Source organism: Parasteatoda tepidariorum, chromosome 5 (genome assembly GCF_982258835.1).
Source record: "Parasteatoda tepidariorum strain Cologne lab strain chromosome 5, Ptep-v5.0, whole genome shotgun sequence".
NCBI classification, from domain to species: Eukaryota; Metazoa; Arthropoda; class Arachnida; order Araneae; family Theridiidae; genus Parasteatoda; species Parasteatoda tepidariorum.
The window spans coordinates 109,804,402-109,827,822 of record NC_141759.1 but is presented as its reverse complement, the minus strand read 5'-3'; the positions used below and the strand labels follow the sequence as shown (position 1 = coordinate 109,827,822).

The 23,421-nt window shown below is 34.8% G+C and overlaps 4 protein-coding genes across 4 annotated transcripts; all 4 read right to left on the bottom strand.

Moving 5' to 3' along the window:
• Positions 1-9,807: 9,807 nt before the first annotated feature.
• Positions 9,808-10,761, bottom strand: LOC147809993 (uncharacterized). The gene has a single exon (XM_087162964.1). The coding sequence runs from the start codon at positions 10,759-10,761 to the stop codon at positions 9,808-9,810; it is 954 nt and encodes a 317-aa protein (XP_087019090.1).
• A 3-nt stretch (positions 10,762-10,764) lies between these two features.
• LOC147809992 (uncharacterized) lies at positions 10,765-12,000 on the bottom strand. The gene has a single exon (XM_087162963.1). It carries the CDS (start codon positions 11,998-12,000, stop codon positions 10,765-10,767), a length of 1,236 nt encoding a protein of 411 aa, XP_087019089.1.
• A 147-nt stretch (positions 12,001-12,147) lies between these two features.
• LOC147809991 (uncharacterized) lies at positions 12,148-15,322 on the bottom strand. Its single transcript, XM_087162962.1, has 2 exons — positions 15,004-15,322; positions 12,148-13,748 (listed from the first exon to the last, which is right to left on the bottom strand). The coding sequence occupies exons 1-2, from the start codon at positions 15,320-15,322 to the stop codon at positions 12,148-12,150; spliced, it is 1,920 nt and encodes a 639-aa protein (XP_087019088.1).
• A 1,683-nt stretch (positions 15,323-17,005) lies between these two features.
• On the bottom strand, positions 17,006-18,197 carry LOC147809990 (uncharacterized). Its single transcript, XM_087162961.1, has 2 exons — positions 17,766-18,197; positions 17,006-17,566 (listed from the first exon to the last, which is right to left on the bottom strand). The coding sequence occupies exons 1-2, from the start codon at positions 18,195-18,197 to the stop codon at positions 17,006-17,008; spliced, it is 993 nt and encodes a 330-aa protein (XP_087019087.1).
• Between the last annotated feature and the right edge of the window lie 5,224 nt (positions 18,198-23,421).

The following is a 23,421-nucleotide window of genomic DNA, read 5'->3' as shown; positions in this document are numbered from 1 at the left end:
AACTAGGAGGCTCCGCCCCCTGCTCGCTAACGCTCAAGAATTGCTACGCAATCCTATGTGGTTCACGCCGTGAACCATGGCGCACTGCGCTCGCTCACCAATGAACACAATGTTCTAGCACAAAGACATAGTATGTTATCATCAAAGACATAGTATTTAATCATCAAAGACATAGTATTTAATCATCAAAGACATAGTATTGTACTTATGCAGAAGAATTCTATCAATGTTCTAATTGGCTTTTAAAAAAGTATATTAGCTATTTAGATTGTACATGGTGAAAAAATCAAAACATTAGCTAAATGAGAAACATATTAACAAAATAAATTATCAAATATTGCAGTTACCTAAATTCAACTAAATGTGTATAATAAATTAGTTAATGCTAGAAATTCTGAAAGCTTTAGAAAAAAAAATTATTATTTAAAATTTGTAAACTTTAAACCCTAACTTTTCCTTGTGAGATAATAACCCTCAAAAAGTCTTTCATTTTCAAGAACACAAAAATTTGTTTTATCGCCAAATGAAATATTTTTTGGTGATCAGCATTATTGAAATCAATTTCTATATTAATTAACATTTGTGATAAAGTACATAACATTAGAACAAAGTAAGGATGTTTTACATACAATAAATTAAAATTGATGGTTGTTAGCATTACCCGAGAAATACCACGTGGAGGTCGCCATGCTGCATTTCTAATCGGGGGAGTTTTGATTTTGGCAGTTCCCCTTGACTACTGCCAATAGAAGTTTCAATCAAATTTTTTCCAAAAAGCATTTTTTTCTGCAAAACTCTAAGAAATTAACACTAAGCATTTAGAATTTCTTTGAAAACACAATTATAGGTTTGGCATCTTGGAGCAATTACTGAAAGGCTGTCAAATGACTTAACTCTTGACAGGCCAACATAAAGTTGTCCATGTCTAAAAACTTGTTTAGTCAATACTAAACTGATTTTCTCAAAAGTCTGACCTTGTGACTTATTTATAGACATCGAGAAGGCCAGCCTAATTAATTGCTAATTGAGTTTAAATTAAATATTATCATGTTTTTAGGGCATGAATCTGAATTGAGCAACCTGATAATGCTCACTCTGGTTATTGTTTCCGTTTTTAAAAGCGCTATATGCTGAGCCACCTCATGTGACAATTGCCATGTGACATTTTTAGCAGCAATCATTGGTCGATTTTCTAACGTTGCCATTCGGGGAGTTGTAATGAGGCTTTTTTTTGGTGCCGTGTAAGAGAAATATATATATAGATTGTGTACTTTATTTCAAATAATATTAGTTTTAAATATCTGTAAATTCCTGCGTTATTAGATTATCTCGATTAATTTATCCTTTTTGTTCTGTTGGTGCTGTTTTTTTTTTTTTTTTGGTACTGTTGGCGAGATTCAAATTAAATTGAAAGAGCTCGTAGTTATTCTGCACTTTTCGCCAAATGGACGAAGACTGATCCGTGGTTGCTTAAAGGATAAAGAATTTTTCTCCGAATGAGGTGGTTCAAATTTGAAACCCCAGAATTGGCTGGTGTATATAAATACTACTCGCACAGACCACAGTACTGCAGTAAAATATTCTGAATGGTAGACGGATTGTGGGTCAAAATCCCCATACTGTCGGCCTGAGCCATGATGGCTCAGGGGATAGAGCGTTCGTCTTCCAATGAGGTGAACCGGGTTCGAATCCCAGCGATGGCTGGTTGATACGAATTCCGCATCTGGCTTGCACCAACCACGGTGCTGACGTAAACTATCCTCAATGGTATTACGGGTTAAAGTCCCCTTCCCGTCAGGCTAATCGTGGGAGATTCTCGTGATCTTCCTCTTTGTAACGCAAATGCGGGTTACTTCCATCTAAAGTCCTCCACGAAGGCAAATTTCTCCTAATATTTGAATCAGGAGTTCTTTTGTCTTCTGGATTGGGTCCAAAATTCCAAGGCTACGGAGTTGAACAGGTATTAGTAAATATACTTGGACACCTAGGTGAAATTCTTTATATATTGCGCGCCGGTTAGCATATTTTGCGTAAGTCCCTTGCTTAATTTCTGCTACTATCCTTCTCTAAGTTCAATTTTAATTCCTGAAGATACTCTTATATTTAAGGGAGTTTTCCCTGACCATGAAGATTTTAATACTGCAAGTGGTCCCCTCGCTTCTTTCCCGTACATCAACTTAAATGGTGATACTCCGGTTGTACAGTTCTCCCTATATGCAAATAATAAGTAAGGTATATATTTATCCCAATTTTTCGGATCACTACGAATAATGTAGTGTAACATGCGCTTTAAAATTTGGTTATATCTTTCTACTAAGCCCGAAGATTGCAAACCTTGGGGTTGTACCTAATGAAATTCTTGTGTTAATTTCGAGGCAAAATTTGTGCCACTCGAAATCACCCTAGGTATTCCCGTTCTCATAAATATTTCTAATAACGCATCGATTGCTGTTATCGATTGCTGTTAGCTTTTGCTGTTATCGTTTTTAATGGTACTGCCTCAGGCCACCTAGAATGCAAATCACATAACACATATTTATGTTTACGCGCTGACGGAGGATCGATAACGTCACATATTACCTGGTCAAACGCAAATTCAGGTCGATTGATCGGAGGTATTTGATCACTCTCCGTAACAGACAATCTTTACAACTCCTACAACACTCCTCTATTTCTTTTGACATATTTGGCCAATAAAATGAATCCCCTCTTTTGTTTTTCTCATGCCCAAATGATTTGCAAAAATTGATTCGTGTGCTAATTTTAATATTTGTTCCCTTTTTACCTTTGGCACAACCAATTGTGTTACCTGGTCCCCTAAAATTTTTTTCTCGGTGATAAAGTAAGCAATCCATGATTAAATATCTATTTTTGTTTTGTTTCGCATCTTTAAAAGCTTCACGTAAAGTATCCCTTTGCTGTTTTTTTTTTCAAAAATCTCCGTCTCTGAAAGATTGACCCACATTTTCCTCTTTATTTTGATTTTCTGATTCAACGCAACAGATTCATTGTTTTCACATCTCCCAGACACACCCTCTGATATTTCTTTCCTTTCATGACGTAAGTTAGAAGATTGTTTCCGCTGGCTTCAACTTCTACATATACTACTGGCGTAAAGTGACCACGCGTCCCGATTTTGGCGGGACAGTCCCGCTTTTTGGTGGACTGTCCCGCGTCCCGCCGATTTTTAAAAATGTCCCGTTTTTTGGAAAATATCTGCATTTCTTATTTTAAATGTACTTTAGAAATATATTACCTATTATTTATTAAGTATTATAGTGAATATAAATAAATAAAAAAACATAAATGCATGCAGAGTAAACTAAATTAGGCAATGTACCGAGTTAGATTTACTCGGTGGTGTTCGATCATTGTCGTTACGTCTCGGCTTAATTCAGATAAGTGCAGACAGTGCGATTTGTTGTTTTCAATTTGACGTTCGGTTTGACTCATTATTTGATTGACGAAGATAGTGGTAGAGCAATAGTTGCCACAACGTAACGGTCAATAAGGTAAAATTCAATACTCTTTTTTAGCCTTTGTAGTAAATTTTTTATTTATTTCTGGTATTTACCCACAGAATAAAAGATGAGTAAAAAAAGAGAATGGAAATTTAATGAAGAGCTAAGCAGAGAATTTCCATTTATTAAAAAAAAACAAAATAGACTATATGGTACGGTGTGATAAATACAATGCTGAATTTTTGGTCTTACATGGTGGAAAAAACGATATTACTAAACATCTAGCGACAAAGAGGCACAAAAGATTTTTGAATAATGCCGCTTACTCATCTAAAATGGAACAGTTTTTTCGCACTGCTAGCTTTGGCAACACAGAAAAACAGCTAGCATTAGCGGAAGGGCTATTTGCTTTCCACACCATAAACCTTGATCTGAAAATCAAAGTTTCAGATCAATGGATTCTACGTCGCAAATGATCAAAACATTATACGACAAAAAATATGCATGTGCAAGGACAAAAACCGAAGCAATTATTTGTAATATTTTTTCACCGTATTCGTTTTCACAGTTGCAGAAAGAATTAGAAAAATGCACATCCAACCACAAAGATTTAAAATTATTTTCCACAATTGTTAGATTTTTTGATCCAGAAACAGGAATTAAATATAGAATATTAGATTTTGTTTCATTGCCGAGTGAAACTTCACAAATAATTTTTGATTCAGTAAGTACTATTTTAAAAAAGAATAATTTGAACACATGAAATGTTACAGATGAAAAAATTAAATGTTGGTTATCAGCAAATGTGGAAACAGACAAAAAAAAATGGACGGAGTTATTCCTTTATTTTAAACAGAATAATATTCCTTATCAAAATATTTTGAAAATTGTAGAATTCGCGCTCTCCCTTCCAAGAACAAATGTAGCAACAGAATGTGTTTTTTCTAGTATCAATAAAATATGGACAACTGAAAAAACGCAGTTGAACATTAAAACTTTAAAAGTCTAATTTAAGTGTAAAATATAATTTGACCAATTCATGTGAAATATTTCACGACATTTTAATGAATGATCCGAATCTATTGCTAAGTATTCACTCAGATCAAAAATATGACCGTGAAAAAAAATCATATTTTTTTTAAATAAAAAATTTAATTTGATTAAAAATCATGATGTTCAAATTATTATTTTTCACAAATATTTTTTTATAGTTACCAATAATTAATAATAAATACATTTTTGTACAAGTATATGAATGTATACAATAAAATATACATAACTAAATTGTAATTCTCATTTCATCCCATATGTCCCGCTTTGTCTCAATGAAAATGTGGTCACTTTATACTGGCGTCAACAAAATGCAAGGGAGGACTAATTTGTCTGAAAATAATACATCTGCACTACTGCTTAAATTATTAGGATATTCAGATTTTAATGAAATCGAAAACGTTTGTAAATCCGCTACTATATTTTCTCCAAATGCTTAAATGAAATTTCGAGCAATCATTATTTTTTTAAATGTAACGGAATTTCGTTGGAATTTAAAATTGGCATGTCTGCGGCACTATCAATGAGGGCTTTAATTTCTTTTCCTCCCAAATATATGTATTCATATTGTAAGGTTTGAGATTTAATTGAATTCGGGTCAATCTACTCAGTTTTAACTCTAGCGATTAATTTATCTTCCGTTTTGGGTTTACTTACAGCTGGGTCTCTTTGTTCCCGTTTTAGTTTTTTCCCTATTAGGACAATAACGTAAATGAACGATTTGTTTACATAATTTACATTCTTTTCCCGAACTCGTATTTTTATCATTAAAATTGTTTCTCATATGGGGCGGGACATATTTTCCACCCGAATTATTTGGGAATCCAGTTTCTATCTGATTACGGAATTTGTTTGTCGGTTTATCGTATAATTCTGAAAAAGTTCTACCTTTAGAAGTGAACCAATTGTCACAATGCTCCGCTATTTGTTTCGGTCGGAACCACGTATCTAACTGCTTAATTTTAATATAACTCCGCACTTCTGGATCTTCAATATTCGGTCACTGACAATTAATTCATTTCAAAATCATTAACTTTTCTAAGTTGGCAGTAGAAATCCCAATTTGCTCTAATTCTACTTGCGAATTGCATATGATTCTCCTTTCTTAACCTTTTAGCGGACAACAAAAAATTTCCAAACATACTTCTGGTGTCGGCTGAAACTCTTTAAGAATTATATTCTTAACCTTTTTATATTCTTAACCTTTTTATATTCTTTCATCTCCTCAGCGTTTACATATGTTAATAAATTCGCCGCTCGCTTGCCTAGCAAGTTACATAAAATTTCAACTTTAAGTTCTTCATCGACATTTTTAATTTTAAACGCCTTTTCTAAAGAGGTAAAAAATAAATTCCACGTTTCCGGTCTACTCGGTACAGGAAGAGTTAATGTTCTTACGCTATGAGAGATTCTAATGATTTAGAATTCGCGTTTGGGTTACATGGTGAGGAAAACCATGAAAACCTCCCATGGTTAGACTGACGACAAGGGGATTCCAACTCATGATCCGTCTACCATTGAGGATATTTTAAGTCAGCACTGTGATTGGTGCGATCCGGGTGTGGAATTCGTAGCCATCGTAGCCAGCCATCACTCGGATTTGAACCCGGTTCACCTCATTGGAAAGCGAACACTCTATTCCCTGAGCCACCACGGCATGCAATATTTGAAATTTTTTGGGGTTTCTGCAATGAAATATTACCGGCATTAAATCAAGAGTGACTATTCAGGGTTATTGAAACAAGACAGAACAATGTGTTTTCATAAAGTAAAGCATTCCCTTTAGAACCCAATGCGGAGTAATGGAGGTTAAGGCTTTTTTAACCAACGGCTAATTGTGGCTACGTAGTTAGCATCGCGCACCAACCGCGTTTACTTCCTAGACAACCTGGTATCCATCGACTTGAAGATGGGTAAGATTCAATCCGCTATTGGGAGTCGAACCCCAGATCTACACAATGAGAGTTCAGTGCCTGAGCCATCACGACTCAAAAGCGTTTTCATAGTTTAGAAATATTTGAGAAAGCTTGATTGGAAGTATTGGTCAAGTATGAAAGCAGCGCATTATTCCGTGACCTACAGCTATTCTACATTTAAAGCAATACCTGATGATTCAAATATTGCTTGTCCCTACTTCAGTAATAACGTGACGTGTTTCTTCAGGTAGAGTCGTCGAAATAACCATGATAACTATAAGGGGTTTTCCACTCCATATCAAGCAAAACCGCGTTCGTTTTCAACAAAAGTAGCGTGTCTACTGCTACAATTCACTAGTATATATGACGTGTTAACTCGATTCTGCGATGGGGTATCTTTTCATGGATGAAGATTGACATTGTAGTTAACTACTATCCCTACATTGGTGACCCGGGCGTGATGTGAACATGCCTACCTGACAGAACTCCCACTTGGATTTAAACACGCTTACTTCGATGTATGGTCCACATTGAACAGTTGACTTACTACTTGTGACATCGACATTATCCAACTCCTCACGCTGTTGCTACTTAGTCTGGAACACACATAGCGTGCAACGTACTCACGCGACTGTTAAAGGCAGCACGGGAGCTACCACGACCGTGAACTTAATACAGCTTTCACTATCAGCACTCAAAATGTACGGCGATCTTAATACAGCTCTCCCGGTTTCTTACAAATCAGCAGTGAATCAACTAGTGGTATCCATTCGTCGAATTCCATCACAGCTATAATTCTGGTGCGGGGAGTACTGTAGTGCGTCTACCACTACAAAATTCAAATTCGCTAGTATATATGACTCGATTCTATGATGGAGTACCTTTTCATGGATGAAGGTTGACATGACCGATAACTACAAGTCTTGAATGGAGATGAGTTTGCCTCAATTTATGATTCCAATAGTCTTCTGGGTAGGAATGTGCCGTGTTGATCATAAATGACCGATCTCTATTGACTGTTCACCGTCGGTAATAAAACAAAATGTTGAGGTTTTATCTGGTTTGCCATTTTGGTAAATTACAAAATATCGGCCTCGATGATCATGCAATTCAACATGGATAGTGCGTTTTCTCAAGTTAAAGTGTACAAATCAGTCGGAAGCAGTAACCCAGAAGTCAACCCCTGAAGCTTAGTTTTACCCGGTCAATCAACCACCGCGATGGCTCAGGGGATAGAGCGTTCACCTTCCAATGAGACGAACCGGGTTAGAATCCCAGTTGACACGAATACCGGCTTGCACCGACCACAGTGCTTACGTGAAATATCCTCAGAGGAAGATGGTTAGAGTCCCTTTCCATCAGGCTAACCGTGGAAGATTCTCGTGGTCTTCCTATCCATGTAACGCAAATGCCGGGGTAGCTCCATAAAAAAGTCCTCCACGAAAGCAAATTTCTCCCTATACTCGATCCGGGAGTTCCCTTGTCTTTTGGATTGGGTTCAAATTACAAGGCTACCGAGTCGAACATTAGTAGTCGTATACTTATAAAATTGGGTCGGCTGTTCAACGACGGTTACAATATAAAATAAAATCAACCATCCATGCGGCCGGGATAGCCTGGTTGGTAGGGCACTGGGCACATGTCCAAGAGGGCGTGGGTTCGATCCTCGCTGGCCGAAGACTCCCCGTGTAGTAAATCAGGACTGATACACGTTAAATCTGTTGAGTCACAAATTCCTCCATATTCCCATAACAAATCAATACCTCTAGGGGAGCTGATCCAGGAGTTCCTTTGTCTTCTGGTTTGGTTCCAAATTACAAGGCTACGGAGTTGAACATTAGTACCCTTACACCCAAAATTGGGTCAGCCGTTCTACAACAGTTATAAAATTATAAAAATATTTTTTCCATTTGATGTTTTACTTGACCTTACTCCTTATACATTATTTAACTGCATTTTCGACACTCCTTTTGGTTAATTTTACACTTTCAGACGTGTTAAATTCTTTTGACTTGTTTTTAAGAATTCTCCTCAAGATCCCTTTGATCTTTAATTTTTAAGCCGGACTGGTTGGGGGCTTTTCCCTTCCATGGAGAACTTTTAGTCGTTGGTGACCTCTTTCGTGATACACTCTGATGTATTTGCTCCGAAATTTTTTATTGGTTCTAACTCTAAGCCCCTTTTTGGAAATATTATGATTGATTTTAAATTCTATAAATCTCATTGGGGATGCTGAACTCTCTGTTTTTGCACCGACACATTTTGCGTTCATTTATCCACTTAACTTTCTCACATGTTTCAGAATACTTGATTTATTGTTTTGATTTTACACGTAATCGATCGTGTGATATTTTCTAATGTGTGTTATTATGTGTCTTTATTACTTTTAATTTTACTCTACTGTAATTTTGAAGTGTTTAGTTCTCACGTGGCAACGGGCCAAACCCTTATACTTGTTGTTGTTCATTTACGTCGCACTAGAGCTGCACAATGGGCTATTGGCGACTGTCTGGGAAACATCCCTGGAGGATGATCCGAAGACACGCCATCACAGTTTTGATCCTCTGCAGAGGGGATGGCACCCCCGCTTTGGTAGCCCGACGACCTGCACGCGAAGTCGAGCAGTTTACGGTAGAACAGTTTAACGAGTTCCAATACCGTACACCCTCGGTCCCTACGCAGGCTGATCCAAGTGCTCACCCACCCGCACACTGACCGTAGCCAGGACGACGAAACCAGGACTTATACGAAAACTCCTCCGGGGGTAGGTCGGTCACTAGTTATCGGTTTAATGCTTCTTAGAAACTGATATTTTTTGTTTTGATATCTGTTTCTTAGTATTTTCTATTCTCATCCTTTCTTACTGATACTTATTTGATCCTTTTAGGTGGCTAGTATTTAATACTGGTAGCAGGAATAACAGGAAGTAATACTCAGGAAGGTCCAAATGCATACACTTCCTGGCCAAATTATTAGACGCACTATAAGATTCTATGCAAAATCTTAATTATCTATACAACATTATTTATTTTGCGCTACTGAAACCGGTTTGCACTTGTTTACGTTCATGTATCAATGGGTAAAATTAGACTATATTGATGAGACGAGACAAGAAACAGCACGCGCTTCTAAATCTAACTTTAATCCTCTTTGTTTACACACACACTGAACAACAAAATTAATAGAAAGAATAAAACATGAATAATAGCGCCCTCTAGTGATGAGGCAAATTGAATTTAAGGCCGAACATGCCGCCCACCTTGAAATACTATTTCAAAATTCTTAAATGTGATACAAATGCAATAAGACATTAAATGAATTGTTTACATGAATACACTTACATAAAGACAGTACAAATTACAAATAGTATAAATTTCTGCTTATTTTGGTAAGAGACACAATTTTGTTACATTTCTTTTAAATATGCCATCTGATGTTCTAACAGTTACAACTCTAACATGGTTGTCAATACCGGGGTGTAATTGAACTACTCTGCACATTTTCCACTTGGTAGGTGGCAAATTATCATCTTTTAACAAACACAAATCATTAATTTCGATGTTTTTAGTTGGCATAAGCCATTTTGGTCGTTGTTGCAGTCTACACAAATATTCCTTGTGCCAACGTTTCCAAAACTGCTGTACCATTTTTTGGATTATTTGCCATCTTGTTAGATAAGAAATGTTAGATTCGGTGTAATTTGGTTCGGGAATGCTTGTTAATGGTCTTCCGATTATAAAATGACCTGGTGTTAAGGCCGATAGGTCGTTAGGGTCACAAGATAAGGCAGTTAAAGGCCGAGAATTGAGACAAGCTTCGATCTGGGCTAAGAGGGTCTCAAATTCTTCGTGTGTTAATTTGATATCACCCACAACCCGTTTTAAATGATATTTCGTGGATTTAATGCCCGCTTCCCATAGGCCCCCCATGTGAGGAGCGCCGGGCACGTTTAGATGCCAACGTATACCCATATCAGACAAAAATTTGTCAACATTTTGATTATAACCCTTTGAATTTGCTAGTCTTTCATATTCCATTAGTTTACGCTTAGCTCCAATAAAATTGGACCCGCAGTCACTGTATATGTTGCTACACTTACCCCTACGTGAAATAAATCGCTTTAGGGCTGCAATGAAGGCATCTGCAGAAAGATCAGTGACCAACTCTAAATGGATAGCTCTAGTTATAAAGCAAATAAAAAGAGCTATATATGCCTTGAATGTTTTAGAGCCCCGTCCTTTAGCTGCTTTAATTTGGAACGGGCCTGCATAATCAACTCCACATCGTATAAATGTAGGAGCTGGTGAAATTCGACTGGATGGCAAATCACTCATCATTTAGTTAGTGACAGATGCTCTAATTCTACAACATTTAACACATTTTCTAATTAAATTTCTGATAATGTCTCTAGCACCCATGATCCAAAAAGTTTCCTGAATAGATGATAGTACAAGTTGAGCACTAGCATGTAATAAATTTTGATGATAATGTCTAATAATGAGATCAGTTAAGGCATGCCTTTTTGGCAGTAAGATGGGATGTGTTTGGTCGTATCCGATATTTGCATGTCGCAAGCGACCTCCCACCCTAAGTATACCTGAATGATCCAAAAAGGGATTGAGAGATAAAATTTTGCTTTTGCAAGATAAGGGTTGATTTTTTTGAAGAGCATTGATCTCATTATTAAACTTAACAGATTGAACTAATTTAATCAATACATTCATAGCATTATTAAGTTCATCAGTTTTTACAAAACCAGTTACCTTACTTTTGGAGTTTCTGCAATTGTGAATGAATCTTAAGCAATATGCTGTTACACGTTTAAGTTTAGAGAAAAAGGAGAATTTGTTTATCAATTCATCTGCTTCAGATGAATCTCTGATTGTAGCAATTGACTGCACAGTACACACTCTTTCTTCAGGCACAGGCTCACACATTTGAGATATGAGCATATTTGTTTGGAAAGAAATCGGTTGATACAGAAATGTTGGACCACTAAACCACTGAGATGTTAATAATGTTGATGATGACACACCACGGGTTGCGATATCTGCTGGATTTGTATCACCACTAATGTGATGCCACTGATTTGGGGAAGATAAGCTTTGAATTTTTGCTACTCTGTTGGCAACAAAGGTTTTCCATCGGCTGGATGGCGATCCCAACCAAGAAAGAACGATAGTTGAATCTGTGTAGAAGTGAGATTGGGATATTGGAATATTTAATGCACTGCACGTAAATTTCATCAGCTTTGCTAGAAGCAAAGCTCCGCATAGTTCTAGTCTTGGAAGAGATTCATTCTTTAGTGGTGCAACTCTTGTTTTGGATACAACAAGTTGAACACTGATTTGTTCATCATCTAGCACTGAGCGACAGTATATGACAGCCGCGTAAGCCTTTTCTGAAGCGTCGCTGAAACCAAATAATTGAAATTGCTTGTTAGGTGTCAAGAGTCTTGGTATTTTGATGTCTTTTACGAGCATCATATCTTCTGCAAGCTTTGTCCACTCTTGTGAGATATTTGGAGAGATCGTGTCATCCCACTGCAATTTATGCTTCCACAGTTCTTGCATAATTAGCTTGCATTTAATTGTAATAGGTGCCAACCAACCTAGAGGGTCGAATGTTCTGGCAATAGTGGAAAGAAGTAGGCGTTTTGTCAAGGTACCTTCAAAGGATGTTCGAGTAACCTTAAAAAGGAACACATCGTCTGCTGGGTTTCAAAGAACACCTAAGGTCTTTATGATATTTTCACTGTCTAGATCAAGGGATGTATTTTTCAAGCACAAGTCTGCATCAATTGTCTTCAAAAATTCATTGCTGTTTGATGACCATTTCCTCAGACTGAAACCAGCGCTTGATAACATTTGCATTAATTGTGTTTGTAATTCATGAGCTTCCCTGAGTGTCTCAGCTCCAGACATTAAATCGTCAACGTAGAAGTCTTTCATGACTGCATTGGAGGCCAAAGGAAAATTATCTGCTTCTTCTGCTGCTAGTTGTTGAAGACATTTTGTAGCAAGATAAGGTGCGGAAGCTGTGCCGTACGCGATTCTAGTGAGTCGATAATCTTGAATAGGCTCAAAGGGTGAGTTACGCCATACGATTCTTTGAAAGTCAGAGTCCTTCGAAATAACCTGTCTGTACATTTTCTCAATGTCTGCTGTTAGAGCAATTTTATGTGTTCTAAATCTTATGAGCAATGTTGTTAAGTCATCGTGCAACTGCGGTCCTACCATCAATTTGTCATTAAGTGAAACACCAGTTGAAGATTTTGCAGAACCATCGAAGACAACACGGAATTTATCCCCGATTTTGTTTGGAACTGGATGATGAGGGAGATAAAAACTAGATGTGGCTGGAACGTCAATGTCCGTTTCTGGTATTAATTCCATGTGCCCGAGATCTAAATAATCTTGCATGAATTTATGATACTGCATAGAAAGTGACTGATTTTTGACAAACCTACGTTCAATTTGTTGCAAACGATGAATAGCAAAATTTCTAGATGAACCAAGTTCTTCAGATGACTCACGAAAAGGAAAATTGACAGCAAATCTGCCAGTGGAGTCTCGAGAAAATGTTTCTTTAAAATGATTTTCGCATGCAATTTCTTCCTCTGAATAGGACTTTGCTTCTGTAATTTCTTCTAGCTTCCAGAATTTATCTAGCTGATACTCGACTGAGTTGAAACTAGCGTGGTTTGATACAATTGTATTAGTTATAGTCTTTGTTTTGCCTAGGATAATCCACCCAAAAATAGATTCTAGAGCGGTTAAAGAATGTTCAGGAACCGAAAAATGTCCATTTAGCATGATTTCTCCAAATACATCTGCTCCCAAGAGGATGTCTATTGGACCTGGTTGAATGCAATTTTTATCTGCTAGTGGGAGATGTTTAAAAGAAGTTAAAGCTGTCGCATCCACTCGAAATTGAGGAAGGTCACAAGTAATTTTGGGAATGATTAATGCCTCAACAGAAATACACACGTTTTTATAAAATTGTGATGAAATTTCTAACTGAACGGAACTTGCAACCTTACCAATTTTTTGGGAACTCAAACCATCTACGTTAACATTTGTTTTAGAACGCTTTAATTGTAATAAATTTACGCAATTTTCTCTAATAAATGTGCCTTGACTAGCTGAATCAATTAAAACTCTGCATTTATTTAGCGCACCATTAATGTCTTTAACGTAAACAATCGCAGTAGGCAATAATACGCCACGAGATACAACTGTACTATTGCTAGTAATGGTGAGTTCATTGCCCTCAGTTTGCGAGTCTGATTTGTTTTCGCTCGTATTTATTCGCTCGTAGACTATAATATAAATTCAAAAATTGACGATATGAATATAGAATATTGATTATATCAAGTATTATATTATTAGAATGAAATAATTAGATCAAATTATTAGACGCACTGTAGTGTTTTTAATAAGGACATGTTTTGCACGAGTTTATCGGCAATACTTTTACATTTAAACATATATGTGTGGAGGTTGACGTCAAGTATAACTGAAATAACTACGCTTTTGTAATTGATAAATGTAATAAAAAAAATAACAATAGATATAAAACAACCGCTCCGTCTGAGCGTTTTGGCTGAAGTGTTACAAAAGTGGGGTGGCGCTGCTGCAGTGGAGGTTGGATTCCCACTTTGGCCATCCGACAAGAAGCACCTCACCTGCCCTCAGGTGGGCGTATAAAAAAAATACTTACATAATAGCTAAATATCATTTTACATTCTAAAATACTTGTACATCATCCGAAAAAGACTTCAAAAGACATATTAATAATTAAAATATTAAAGAAATAATTTTCAAAATAAAAATAATAAATCTCTGGGAAAAATAAAAATGTTCTAAAGAGTTTTGAAGAAAATGTCATTTTAAGTAATATCATCTGACCAATGTTTTATGTATTCTGCACATGTACTGGTCTTTGAAGGTCCATCAAAAAAAAGCACATTTTTCGACATCAAAAGTATCATTCGGTTTAATTTTTGTTATCGTATAAGGTCTGTTATATAATAAGCTATGTATTTCGGCTTCAATCATGGTCCAAATTGTGTACGTTTTATTGCCACTAGATCGTTAATTTTGAAGGATGGTTTTCGTCGAAGATTCGTTTGTTTTCATCTTGGACTTTCCGTGTTAGGCTTGTTTTCGTAACTCTGTTAACGAAGACGGCTTGAATTTCCTCATTCAACATATTTGTAATTTTCAGATCTCGTTTTGTTTTAAAAGCAGTTGAAAAGGAATAGTGTTAATGCTTCGTTGAAAAGTAGAATTAATGATTTTCTGAACGTCTTTTACGTAAGTGTACCATTTGTTTGGATCTTCTATTGATAATTTGGAGATTACAGAAATTATGGTAGAATTTAAATTTTCTATTTGTCCATTTGCTCTCGGTAAACCAGTAGTTACAGGGTAGTGTTCTATTTGTTCAGCACTGCGATACTCAAGAAACTGTTTGGAAGTAAATGCAGATCCCCCATCAGAAATAATTCGTTATGGATTTCCTAAAACATATTTATGAGACTAACTTTGAAATAACTTCAGTAGCATCTGTACTTTCTGTTGGGTATAACCAGCAAAACTTTGTGAAAGCGTCTATAACTGCAAATATGAATTTATAATTCTTGTTTGTGGTAGGCGATGGTCCTAAATGATCAATATGATAAGTGTGCAGAGGAATGGATTCTTTTTCGATAGGATGTAATAGTCCTTCTTGTTTTCCACACTTACGATTTATTAAAATGCAAGGAACACAGTTTTTAATAAAACGGTCTATTTTTTCTTTCACTTTAGGGATACGGAATTGATGTTTCAATGATACTCCAGTACGCTTAGAGGCTGCTGCAGAACGTGATTCAGTGGTGAACGGGTGCATTAATTAAAGGAACCATATTTAATAACAAACAAATTTAATAATGGTAACAATAAAAATATATGATACGAAGTGGGGCTCTCCAATGAGCCATCAAATTCAATCCATTGCCTGCCACATAAGTGTTTTCAGAATTATAATGAGTGAGTGATTACAACGCCCTCTTTTGATCAGGCAGAAATTTGTAACACTCCCCACTTGAACTCTTTTGAGTTCACTTACCATAAATTTGCAAAACAAAATTTTTTCAAGAGCAATATTACTTGAAATATAAAATTAAAAATTTATCTTTAGCAGAAATTTGCAATAATAATAATTAAATGAATGTTCAATAATTAAGATAACAATATAAAACAAACAATTATAACATATGCATATTATCAAAATATATATATTTTACACATTGCAATAAACATTTTGTTTAAGGGTTAATTTCTAAATTACTTACAAGTTGAACTGAGCGTCTTATATCTCCTTTAGGGGTTTTAATCAAAAGTGAACTAATGTTCCCATCTCGCCTCTGATACACTTCCAAAATTCTTTCCAGCATCCACATATTTCTGGGATAACGCTCATCATTGATTAAAACAATATCATTTACCTTAAATGATGTTATCTTACATGGTGGTAAAGAAATATAAGCAGATGCAGTAAATTATTCCTTCCTCCACCGATTCCGGAAATGATCCACAAGTGTTTGCTGGTATTTATACCTTTTAGTTACTGAATCTCTATTTACAATCAAATCGTTAGGTTTATACTTAACAACAGACATTAATCAACTAAAAAATGAGACGGTGTAAGAGGACTGAGGGTTCCTTATATAGATACGTAATAGGCCTCGAATTTATCATGGCTTCAATTTCCAAAAAGACAGTTTCTGATTCTTTAAGAGTTAGAGAAGAAATAATTTTCTTTAAACAAGTTTTAACTGTACGTATCTGTCGTTCCCAGAAACCTCCCCACCATGGACTTCTTTCTACAATAAATTTCCAAACAATATTTTTAGATTCAAACATATTTTTTACCTGAGGATCATTAATTTGATTCCACCATTTTTTTTAGTTCACTATTTGCCTTTTTAAAGGCTTTTGCATTATCTGAATACAAAATCGAACACAATCCTCTACGAGAAACAAATCTTCTAAATCCCAATAAAAAAGAATTAGTATTCATATTAATAACTAGCTCTAAACTAAATGAACAGGTGAAAATTAACAAATAACACTTATTATTAGAGTCAGTAACAAAAAAAGGTCCTGCGAAATCTACACCAGAAACATCAAAAGGAGGTTGTTCTTTAATTCTGTCAGGTGGTAACGGAGCTACCAGTTGAGCACCTGGTTTTACTTTATAACGTCTGAATATTAAACAGTTTCTCTAAACCTTTTTGACAAATTGTTTACCTTTGATTATCCAATATTGTTCTCTTAAGTGAGTTAACGTAGAATCTACACCTAAATGACCTATTTTAACATGAGCATCTAATATAACTAATTCAACAAATTTATCATTAGAAGGACAGGATGTTTTGTTTTCACATCATCGTTTGAGAACTGCAAAAATAAAAGATCATTAAGTTTAAAATTGATTCGTGAATGTTTACTCAAAGTATTTTGAGAGAGGATTTCACTCTCGTAATGCTAGAGTTTTAATCCAGGAATGCAAAGCATTCTGAAGGTCCTTTCAACTTCGAAGAATCTGGCTTGGCATTATGGGCACCGAAGCTGTCACTCTCAAAAGTCTAGTAAGATTGCTGTATTTGTTGACATCAATAAACTTTGTAAGAGAAATGTCTTGTTTTGAGTTCACCACAACAGCTCTTTGTTCTTTCTTAACCACATCACTATAATTGTCATCAGGATGGTTGCTAAAATCTACTATAGGCCACAAGTTGACCGGATGGGACAACCAAACCCGTCCTGACCACCATAGGGAACTCGACGCGATTTTAACCGCAGATTCTCCTCTTGTGATGAAATCAGCAGGATTTTCCGCACCGCTGCAATGGTTCCAACACTCTGAAAGCGTCTGCACTTCTGCCACTCTATTAGACACAAATGGTTTCCAAAGCTTTGAAGATCCCTTTATCCAGTGGAGAACAATTTTAGAGTCACTCCAATAGTATATTTGTTGAGTGAAATTAGGAAAAACGTTTTGTAAATATTTCCCTAATCTAGCACCGACGAGAGCTGCCATCAGTTCCAATCTAGCCAAAGTCAAAGTTTTTAATGGAGCAACCTTGCACTTAGAAATTATGAATTTAACTTCAATATGTCCTTCAATTGTTGTATAACGAAGGTACGCCACGACTCCGTAAGCCTTAGGACTTGCGTCAACAAGTATGTGAAGAGAAACACCACTAATTTCCGCCGTTGAACATAGTTTTCGTTCTATTATAACATATTTGTCCAAATCTGTAATTTCAGAACACCATTTTCTTTACCAAATCGCTAGGTAAGCCTTCGTCCCACTTTAAACCTCGCTCCCAAATTTCCTGCATAATTATTTTAGCTCTAACTACAAATGAACTAATGAATCCACATGGATCAAAAATTTTAGAAATGATTCTCAACACTTGTCTTTTGGTGTTTCCTGATTCCAAGGAATACCTTAAATCCTTTAAATCTAATTTAATTTTATCTTCAATAGGATCCCACTTTAATCTTAAAAAACCTGCTCCTTGCCCAAAATCAGTGTTTTCCTCATATCCGTTTTTACGCCATAGTTCATTTAGTTCCATACAATTAGTTTTTAATTTCCTTAAATTAAATCCGGCGGCGCGTAATATTTCAATTGCCGATGAAGATAATTGATACGCATCCTGAAAAGTTTTAGCACCGTAATACAAATCATCTACGTATAGAGAATTCAACATTTCATAACAATTCGGTTGATCTTCCTTAATTTTCCTAATTTGAAACTTTAATACGCAAGCAAGAACAAATGATGACGTAGTTAATCCGAAAGGAAGGCGATTAAATTGAAGTATTCTTTTTGAATTATCTGTTTCATCCGAAAACCATAAAAATTTTAGATAATTTCTATCATCTTCCGCTATTTCTATCAGATGATAGGCCTTTTCCAAATCACCGCAAAATGCTACTTGATTTTCTCGAAATTTAAGAATTACATCCAATAAATTTGGATAAAGATTAATTCCCGATTCAAGAGAATCATTCAAAGATTTTTTATTTTCATTTGCCTTACTACTACAATCGTAAACAATACGAACGCGACTTGTTTCTTTGCCATTCCTAATTACTGCACGATGAGGCCAGGGCCGGATTTAAGCTTGGCGGGGCCCTAAGCTACTTAAAATGATGGGGCCCTTTTAAGTTCAATTCTATTTCTATACAGCTAAAGTAAACTGTCGTATTTTTTATTGCTGAATTATATAATTAAAAATTTGATAATATTGCTTGATTGTTAACTATATAAGTTGTGATGGGACTATAATGTAGAGCCTTTCTATGATTGCACATATTTTTTGAACGAGGAAATAAACAGAAACTTATTTTAAGAACATCATAAGCACATACTAAGCACCGAGTAAAGATTTGGCATGTTAGAAGGACCATTACATGTTTAACAGAGTTTTTTTTTCTTGAAATTCTGAATATATGTTATTTGGAATTTTAAATGATTTTTTTTTTTTTGCAAATTTTTTTTTTCTAAACTCTTTTCTTTTTTTTTAACGTTACATTTCGTTTTGCTGCTCTGTGACTTAGAAACATGAAATTATGAAGGTGTGTCAAAAATAAGCAAAGAGTTAGAAAGAACATAAGAAAATACAGTTTGATTATTAGTTTCATTTTTTTATAACCACGGTTGAACAACCGACTTAATTTTGAGTTTACGACTACAAATGTTTAACTCCGTATAATATTGAATAATAATCTTATAATTTTGAACTCAATCCAGAAGACAAAAGAACTGGATCAGTACCCAGAGGTATTGATTTGTTGTGAGGACTTTGTGACCACGGCAGATTTAACATGCCCCAGTCACCATTTCATACATGGGTATTCTTCGGCCGGCTGGATTCGAAATCCCATTCTCACAAACACGAGTTCAACACCCTACCAACCAGGCTATCCCGGCCAAATTATTAGTTCATTTTATAATAGTCATTGAACTGCCAACCCAATTTCGAGTTTACGACTACTAATGTTCAACTTATTAGACTTCTAATTTTAAACTCAATTCAGAACACAAGGGAACTCCAGGATCAAGCATTGGAAGAAATTTTTGTCTTGGAGGGGGACGTTTTGATGGAACTGACCAGCATTTAAGTTAGATTATGAGAAAAAACACAAAAGCTTTCCACTGTCAGTCTGACAACAAGGGGACTCTAACCTATGATCCGTCTACCACTGAGGATATTTTACTTCGGCACTGTGGCTGGTGTAAGCTGGGTGTAGAATTCGTATCGACCAGTCAACACTGGGATTCGAACTCAGTACCCTTGAGTCCATCTTCACTGGGTGATAACTCTGCAGGAGGTACCAATTTTATTGATTTGCCAAATTTTAGTCATCTTCAAAATGTAAATAGAAATTCAATCGTAATTTTGGTAGAATAAAAATATGGAAATAAACCGTTTTTCCTCTCAATCTGCAATGATTAATCAAAAGCAACCATGAGGGTTAGTAAGCAAAATGAACAGGGGGTGTAGATTTCTAGTTTTTTAAATATGTCCGCGCATGCGCGTACTGTTACGAGAGCTTTGGCAGAGTTGATGATATTTTCATGTTTAAGAGAACGGCAGCTTTCTCTTTGCGGGAGTTTTCCCCAATATCTACCTTTACCTTTTCTATGTCATGTTTGTGTCTAAATAAACTAATAAAAAGACACAGGGTCCGTCATTTATTTACAGTTTAATTTACGAATAACTTTCATCATCTCTCGATATCTCTAATATCTTAAACAAAATGCTTGTTAAATTATTAGTTTTTAACATGCATACTTTAAAAAAAATAAGAAATACATTTTTCAGTATTAAGAAATAATAATTAAGAACTGTCATCACCTGGAATAGAACCCGCAATCTCACTGTTTTGTGTTAGATTTCATAATCATCAGCCCCAAATATACACACCTGCCTTGCGGATATTTTTTTTTATTATTATTTTTTTTTAAAATTTAATAAATGAAGTGATTTGGATAGTTGACATTCTTGAACTGGATACTTTAAATGCTTAAAATTCGTTATTACAGAATGAATAGCTTTGAAAGACAAATATTAGTTAATGTTTAATATTTAATTAAAGAAAAAACATAACCCGTATTGAAATCTAACGAATTCTCCCTCATAAATTTTGTAGCAGTAAAAAAAATTGAAGCCTGATACATGTCCGGATTTTTGAAACACTTTCTAGTTTTACTATTTAATCAAATTGGTTTCGATGTCCTTCATCCCGCCTGCCTCATTAGTGATTCAGCATATTTCGATATCATTTTTGATTCGTTCTTACTTAATATTAATTTGTTTGCGACAATTAATTTGGAAACTTTTTTACTACATTTTTGGGAGGAGCTTAAAAATATAATATCGAGGGCATTAACTGAAGTTAAATTGGCTTTTTTTGTATGCGTCTTTTACTTACATCATCCACACACCCACACGCGACTGACTGCTTCTTAGAAACAGATATTAAATAGTCTCTTTATCAAATGATGGGACAAAATTTGCCTTTCAAAAAAATCTAAAAACATTTCTACCTTTTAAAATTGTTTATTTTTAAATAATTTATTAATACTCAAAATGTTTAAAAGATATGTTCCTTTTCATTGACAACACAGTTTTATATTTTATCTAGTCATTTATTTATATTTTTTAAACTTATTTTTTATTTGTTTTTATTTTATTAAATTAAATGCACAGATTTAAAATAATCTGCCAAAATTTTCTAAATAGTTTCAATTTGCAATTTTAAGAAGTTACTTCGACTTTGCTTTAAAAATTTGAAATCCTTATAAATTAAAAAATTTAGATGCCTTATTAACTTTAAACACATAATAACAACAAAAATCAGGGAGTTAAAAATAGAAAGAAGTATGATCAATAAACAATAAAATCATAAGCTAACTAAATAAATGAATTTTGTGTACGAAATATCATATTTTACAAATTAAGCATAATTCATATTTCGGGGATACATGGAAAATTTGGTCAGACAGGAGGGTTGATTAATATTTTTTACATATATATTTAAACATTTGTTTAGCTGATGATCACTTGATTTCAATGCTCTATCAAGCAATATCACATGTTGCTTCTGTTTATTAGCAGTAAGTAAAATTAAAGTAAAACCACATCTGTTATCTCAATTTAATCCAAAATAGACCAAATGAAGAATTTTGACAGATAGGCCTGTCAAAGAGGGAATTGAATAGTGGCCCACCATTTAAATAAAGAAAGAAAGGAGTTCACGGATTCATGTACGATTAATTTGGAAAATAACAAATTAAAATCTATTACAATAATTAAGTAAATTAATTAATTAAGCTAGTTAAGACATTTAGGATAATTAAAAGGAAAAAAAGCTTTTATAATAAATTGGAAAAAATATATTTTGCAAAAAAGAAAAGTTAAAATTAAACGAGAAGCTCTTTAACGACAATGAGACACAACGGAAATCTCGAAACAGAGTGACCCTAAACAAGATTCTCTCACAGCCCTAGAAATTTTTTGCCCAGAAATCAGACAAAAAGGTGTTTCTTTGGAGAAGGACAAAAGAGCCCACAACAATTTAAAGAAGCTGAAAACATTTCCCACAGTGAAAAATTGAGGCAGCTATTTGACTACTCCATGGAGTCTAGAGTACCGCTTTTTAGGATCCATGGACTACTCCCATCACTGGTAGCTACAAAAGCTACAGGATATTTTCATCAGTCAAAAGGCCTTTTTATTGGTCTGTTGGTTACAAAAGTGAAGAGTAACAATTATTTTATATTTGTAAACACTTCTATTAGATTTTGAAAAGCGTTCGCCTATGTAAAAAAGAAAAAAAATGTATTTTAGTCTTCAGAGGGCTCCAGTTCTGGGGGCCCTTGCCATCTCGGGGCCCCAAGCTACAGCTTATTTAGCTTATACGTAAATCCGGCCCTGGATGAGGCATAAAATATCCTGAATTTAAGTTTTCATTTACACTATTCCCAACAATATTGCATTTTATTTGTTCCGAAACAATTTGTTTATATTGATCTAAAATCTCGGGATTTTTATTTAATTTAGTCTCTAACGAATCAAAACGCTTTTCGGCAACATTATAATTAGAGTCCATTTCCAAAGGGGGTCTCATATTATCCTTCCACATTAATTTACATACGTAACGTTCTCCATTAAATCGCAAAGAATCCTCGAAATTTTTTATCAATAGATTATCCTTTTCAGAAAGACATATTTTCTCATTCGGAAACTCTTCTATTTCCCAAAATAGCTTAAGATCAAATAAAATAGAAGTAGAGTCCGTAGTTAAGCATACATTCTCACAACTTTCGGCTGAGTCATGACCCAATTTATTATATCCAGATAGTAACCATCCGAAATGGGAATTAATTAAACTTACATCTTCGTTTAATTTCATCCTTTCATTATAAACAATTTTCCAAAAAATACCACTCCCTATTAATAAATCGCAATTCGTGGTTTCAAATGAGTCAGCGAGTTCATATCCTTTAGTTTTTAACTCATTCATTAAGAGAGCATCTGGCTTGTTCAAGGTTAAGTTCGAAATGAAATGTGTTACTAAACATTCGATTTCGATCCACTTAGAGCTATTACTTTATATAGAGCTATTAGCTTTAAAGAAATTACAGGATATTCTTTTTCGCATGCTTTAGTTTGGCCGAAAGAATAAATTGCTAATTTTTCATAGCGTACGGTTTTTAATTTTAATTCCTTAGTTAATTTCGAGCTTATAAAATTCCTATGTGACGCATTATCTAGAATGGCGTTGCCAAAATCGAATTTTTATCCGAACAAGCTAATACAGAACATGTTTGTAGAAAAGCTTTATCTTTGCAAAATATATTATTGTGTGAAACAGAAATATTCTCTACATTTATTTTTGAGTTAGACTGATATTTATTAGAGT